The sequence below is a fragment of the Oryza sativa genome, chromosome 5 (assembly GCF_034140825.1).
Source record: "Oryza sativa Japonica Group chromosome 5, ASM3414082v1".
NCBI classification, from domain to species: domain Eukaryota; kingdom Viridiplantae; phylum Streptophyta; class Magnoliopsida; order Poales; family Poaceae; genus Oryza; species Oryza sativa.
Genome location: NC_089039.1, coordinates 29,169,177 through 29,175,267, shown reverse-complemented (window position 1 = coordinate 29,175,267; position 6,091 = coordinate 29,169,177). Strand labels below are relative to the sequence as shown.

General features: G+C 39.9%; 1 protein-coding gene across 1 annotated transcript; it reads right to left on the bottom strand.

Annotated features, from left to right (window-relative positions):
* Positions 1-1,776: 1,776 nt before the first annotated feature.
* On the bottom strand, positions 1,777-5,182 carry LOC9267741 (solanesyl-diphosphate synthase 2, chloroplastic). The gene is made up of 6 exons (NM_001404774.1): positions 4,731-5,182; positions 4,500-4,639; positions 3,311-3,438; positions 3,120-3,223; positions 2,766-2,893; positions 1,777-2,684 (listed from the first exon to the last, which is right to left on the bottom strand). The coding sequence occupies exons 1-6, from the start codon at positions 4,891-4,893 to the stop codon at positions 2,136-2,138; spliced, it is 1,212 nt and encodes a 403-aa protein (NP_001391703.1). The 5' UTR covers positions 4,894-5,182; the 3' UTR covers positions 1,777-2,135.
* Between the last annotated feature and the right edge of the window lie 909 nt (positions 5,183-6,091).

Here is a 6,091-nt window from a genome sequence, read left to right as displayed (position 1 = left end):
GTAAATCAAATACTGCAAGGATGGTTTTGTATGTGCGCTCCGGGCCACATGCGGCGGGTGGGATGCGGACCTCAGCAATACCCTGCTGGATTGCTCTTCGCCGTCCGATCCGCATCTTGACGGCCATCCTTCTTTGGAACGTATCAACCTCCCACACCCTCCTTTTATTACAGTTTTTTTTACTTTTTTTTTAAGTGTGAAATTGGGTGGAGTACAGTAAAAACATATTATTCATGTATCATATTTCGTATTTTTCTTCCAAGTCAGACCCGGGTGCGGGTGCAGCTAGTGCCGACAATATATCACTCATCATGTACCAAAATTTTTCTTTCTCAGAATTAGATTCAAAACGGATATCTAGTTGTGTCCCTAATCCATAAATAAATATCAAAGTAAGGGATACAATTCAATTAAAGTGTTAAAAAAAGTTCAATAATATATATATATATATATATATATATATATATATATATAAGGAAAAAATGTGTAATATTATTTGTGAGCCCATAAAATAATCATTAATTAATCTTTTCATTAACATGTTTGATAATCAGAGACATACAGATGGATACAACTCTTTCTATATTCTAACTCATATTTTTAGTGGGTTTGAATCCGAACACGAATAGTAACCGATATTTATTTTCTCTCCTATATATTTTTCATGAGCCTCAGATTGGCGGACGGGTGAAAAATATCCGTCTCGTTTCCACCCATATTTTTTGAGAGAGAAAACCATAACTTAAATAGTATGGGAATAGTACGGGATGCTCATGAGCATGTAGAGATGGAGCTTCACGTGCTCGGATCTTGAGCCGTATATATTTAGAATTGAAGAATCTTATACTATAATATCATTTAAAAAAGAAATTTATGTATAATTCGAGAGATCTCTAAGAATGACTCTTATTTGATAATTAATCGGTGTGACTTTGTCACCTTTTCGTATCAAATATTTCTCAACATCATTAAGGGTGAGTAGTCATCTGGGAACTCAAAGGTAACTTTCTATGAACTTAATGGACCAACCATCTAGATTTCATTTTTTTCCTCATTTTCCTTTTGTTATGGTAGTAACCAGCAGTCCAGCAGTATTGGTTTTTGTTAATCTGGTGATGGATGTAGGTCAGGTTGGTAATGTGTGCCTTTTAGCACGGGGACTGTGTGGTTTAGGTGGCAGGCATTTTCTGACGGAATTGAGATGTGAACTAACCAGTTTGCCTTGAAGTCACAGCTTGCCTTTTGCAATCAGACTGTAGCCTTTTGTAATGTAAAAGAAAATTGTTCTTCATTGCCTACCTGCCAAAAAAACATCACCTTCCTTCCTGCATCAAGCAGCCTAATCTTTTAATAAGATGTACTACAAAGCGACAGCTCCACATCACATGTTAGGATTACAGGAGACGCGTCCATCGATCTTACGGCACGCACCGACACACACGGTGCCTCCTCTGCCACAATTAATTAACAAGTAAAACATGCTTTGACACTAGTAGTGAACTCCTGCATGATGGGAGAGTTTCTGTGCGTTACAATGTCCATCTCGCTATTCATATCGCATTAGATGTGTCCATTGACTAGCGTCATCACAAGTTGTTCCAGGACACTGTCCATGCTCTGAAAATTAGTGATAGCGATCACTGATTACAGGCTTACAGTACCATTCAAGTGCACAGACGGAGACATGATGGAATCTCGTAGCAGTATCACGTTATTCCAGAATCTAAATGCTGTTTTCCAATAATCGATAGGTGCCCATGTGACTCGCAGTGTGCTGGCTATAAAGTATAATCATGTTAATTAATTCATAGTCGTTCTCCAATGACAAATGAAATGGCAGAAAGGGGAGGGGAAAAAAATACTATTTCGTGTATCAAGAAGCTGAAACTACTATGAAATATACACTATGCTTCCTTAGTTCCTTTATCTGCCTTGTAGTTACATAAACTGCAAAATAGGATGCTATGATACATGTTGGTGGTGGATCCACAACAAAAAGTTGCTGCTTGTAATCATCTTCCCAAGATCGACATTATTCTAGCAAGATGAACTTCTTTGGGAGCTACTAACCCACATGGGTGCGAGCATCTTATATTCAGAGAAATCAAGTGATTCAGAGGAATCAAGTGAATCCATCAGTCAATCCTCTGAAGATTATATTTCACCACGTTCTCAAGGGTACTTCTGAACTGGCTCTTGGGAAGGCACTGCAAATTTTGGAGAGCCAAGTCACCTTTCTCCTTTGCAAGCTCCTGCGCCCTTCTTATTCCACCACTTCTGTGAACCAAGTCGATTGCAGTAGCCAATGAATCACTTTCACTGAACTCAGAATCGATTATCTCCCTTAGTTTGGGTTCATCTTGCAAAGCGAATATGACTGGAGCTGTCAGGTTTCCCTTTGCTAAGTCACTCCCTGCTGGTTTCCCAAGTTGCTCAGCTGATTGGGTAAAGTCAAGAATATCATCTACTACCTGGAACGAGAGCCCGAGATTCCTGCCGTATTCATACATTTGTTCGCATATAGTGGTGCTTACACCACTGAATATTGCAGCAGATCTTGTGCTTGAGGCGAGCAACGAAGCGGTTTTATAATAGCTCTTGAGCAAGTAATCATCAAGGGTGACGTCGCAGTCAAAAAGAGTAGATGCTTGTTTTATCTCACCACTGGCAAAGTCCTTGATCACCTGTGAACACATCATCTATAAGCAAACAATGCAGGAGCACAGTCTTAATGAAGAGATGGAAGTTTGCTCTTCATTCATTACCTGGCTGATGAGCTTAATAACTTCGATGTTTTCTAAGTTCGCTAGGAACCAAGAAGATTGTGCAAACATAAAATCACCAGCAAGTACGGCCACCCGTGTTCCATATAGCTGATGAATAGTTTCTTTCCCTGAATATAATCAGATGCGTTTCAGAATAAATTGGTCAATTGGTTCTTACCAATGTCCAAAGTACATGAACCACCCAAAAAGGCAAAAAGCAAAAGAAACCCACACATTCTGCCAGGCATAAAGAATATGTATAAATTGTTTCTAAGAGGCTATGAACCAAAATGAAAAGGAAAGAAACAGCGATATTTATTGACAGCGACTTGTTTGTAATAGAATGATATGTACCTCTCCTCATGCCACTATCATCTATGACATCATCATGTATTAAACTTGCTGTGTGAATCATCTCTATGATCTCTGCCAGGCGTTGATGCTCTGTAGTAAGCTCCCTGAATTGCAAAAAAAACAAAAGGATTGAGTGCATAATTGCAAAACACCTAATTATAAGTAGTAGAGCTGCAACACGAGTAACTTACAACAAACCAGCTAATTCAGCAGTTGCTCTGGACACCAGAAAAACTAATGCTGGTCTTAACCTTTTTCCACCAGCACCGAAAATTTGTTCTGCCGCAGAAACTAAAACTGGATTTTCTGCACCAACAAGCTATTAAAATTATGTCAGCTAGTTGCTGCGGTAGCCTGGTAGGTAGGAAAAACACAAAGAACTAGCCTAGCAAATTTTTCTCTACTCAAGTGCTCACACACTATATGAAGCAAATTAGTGAAGATATATGTATTCAATATGTAATGCTCTGAAGTATGCTCTCTTAATTATACAAAAAAATGATGATCTGTGGATGGAGTACAAACAAGAAACTGTTGTAGTTTTTGAGGGAGAATCGTGTGTTGTGCAGAACCACAAAAAATATGTATATTTTGGTCGGAGTAGGAAGACTAGTAGCAAACTAGCAATTCAACAACACGCGAGCCATTCAAAAGTATTATGGAGCCTACAGATATAGGAAATAAGAGCCAGAAAAATCTGTCCGCGTACTCCTGGTGATGCTAAGTCCAAGTCATCAAAACATGGGGCCAGCAAATAAAGACTGTAGGATGGTTTCTAGGGGATGCACGGGAGGCAACTGTACGGTACTTCTCTATATTCTCGTGCATTCAGCAGTCAACTTCATAAGTACATGTGCTAATCGAAAATGATGCTACTTCTTTCCTTTCAGAGTTTTGACATATTTTCCTTACAACTAAATGAACCAAGCATAGTAGCTTAAGTTGTTACTCATGATACTGAACTGATCGAACTATAGTCTGTGAGCGGCTTTGGTATATAAGGCGCAAGTGCCAAGTATTTACTAGCTATCAAGATGCTGGTTCTGCCAGTTTAAGAATCGAAATGAGTTAACTCTGATCATAGCTTCTTCCTGATTAGATTCTTAAATCTTAAGTAGACTTGACTCTCCCCATGACCGCTCAGCGGGTCACAGTTGTAAAAGTTTTTTCTTCTGCTAATATATCGGCATGCAAGGCTCTTGCGCATTCGAAGAAAAAAAAAAACTAGACTTAACTCATTTCAACCATGATAATGTATCAGACGAATTCACAGAAAGAGAAACTATTGAGTAAGAAATGTATAGCCTACATGAATGCATCTCTATTTAACGCAATTCTGAGTAAATCAAACAAAAGATGTGGCCTTCAGAAGAAGCTCACCGATTTCAGATTATTGTTGAGTTTCAGCAGGTCGTCGGAGACAACCTCCAAAAGTGAAGAAACAGAAATTCGCTCAGGGATCATTGTTGTTGTTCTCGCACTAGAAATCGCCTCTGCTGGCACATCAACTGCAGCAAGGCCTGCGCAAATACGCTAAGTCGTTAGCTCAGCTCACTCCAAAACACAGCGGCTCAACAGACCAATAGGAACAAGAGCTGCAGGATGAAGAACCTGGCTGGCTCGGTGAGGCCACGAAACAAACACATGGCATGCGCCGCCTCGGCGCCACCCGCATGCCGGACCGGCCAGCCCAACGGCACCGGCAGGAGGCCAGCTGACCGAAATCCAGCGCCTTCCTGCTCATGTACACTCTCGGGCAGCTCACAGACAACATCTCCCACAATCAGTACCGCCAATCCAAGAACCCAAAGAACCAAGAAATGAAGCTACAGCAACTTGGAGCTCCCTAGAACCGACAAATTCTTTGGACACCAAGAACCTCTTCCCCGGACAATAGCAGCCAAGAAATTAAACGAATGCTAGCTTGTGATTGGTTTCGTGTGAGAATCTTGCTCAATTTGGTGGCTATAGATTTTTTTTCCCCTCTTCCTTTTTGGAAGGAAGGAAGTGGCGGCTCCGGATGGAGGGACGGAGGGTGTGGGGGATTTAAATATGGAGCATGCGGAGGAGGAGAAAGGGGGATTTGTGGATCCATGAGGGCCATAGAACGAAGGCGATTGTGTGAGCTCAGGAGCAAAGCAGCGTGTGAGCTAGTCAGTCTATCACTTTGGAGTTTGGACTGGCTCTAGAAGTTCATGTACCTTTTGCTCTTTGGTCCCGCACATTTGGCTCTAATTGCAGTTTAGGACTATTAGGACTTGTGAACTTTTTTGTAATACGCCTTGGATTTCTTTATCTTTGTTGTATTATAAGAAGAGAGTTTGTATATTGCATTCACATATATTGAAAGGAGAAAAAAAAGACAAAATAGCAAATAATAAATTCCGTTAACGTCAGAATTTGGTACTGTTCTTTCCTGGATTCGGTTAAAGGAAAAAACGGATTAGATGGAAATGTATTTAGATTAGGGTGAGTTCAAAGAGAATCATAATACCAGGGCAAGGAAATTTCATATTTTCTTAGTATATCTTCTAAATAGGTAGGATTATTTATTTTTATTTTTAGGAAATCTTATTCATGTTAGAGTATAAATATGTACACCCGAGATCTTTGTAAGACATCTCCTCGTATTGATACAATTGTATTTCGGCACATCACCACCCTAGTTGTAGTTTATGTGGTTCATATTCTCGAGCGGGGCTGTATCGGTTAAATTCGATATTTGGCGAATGGGGTAAGTCATGTCACCCCGTCAATTGTACTGGTATAGTTAGGACTTTTTCGGGTTCCGCTCAATATTTTGACTAGGCTTTATGGTCATCAATTTATCTTGTTGTACCGGCTTCGACTAAGGCTGCATCGTTTTGATTTCTTAGTTAGATCTGGTATATCCATCACGTTTATATAGATCTATTGGCTAAATAGATTTTTCTTATTATCTTCAATCTTATATTGTTTTGGTTAGGTTCCAA

Coding starts and splice junctions, on each gene's coding strand:
- LOC9267741 (NM_001404774.1), bottom strand. CDS start 4,893: ATGTTGTCTGTGAGCTGCCCGAGAGTGTACATGAGCAGGAAGGCGCTG. Junction 3,224..3,310: donor GCTGAATTAGCTGGTTTGTT/GTAAGTTACTCG, acceptor TTTGCAATTCAG/GGAGCTTACTACAGAGCATC. Junction 2,894..3,119: donor TGATAGTGGCATGAGGAGAG/GTACATATCATT, acceptor GATTATATTCAG/GGAAAGAAACTATTCATCAG.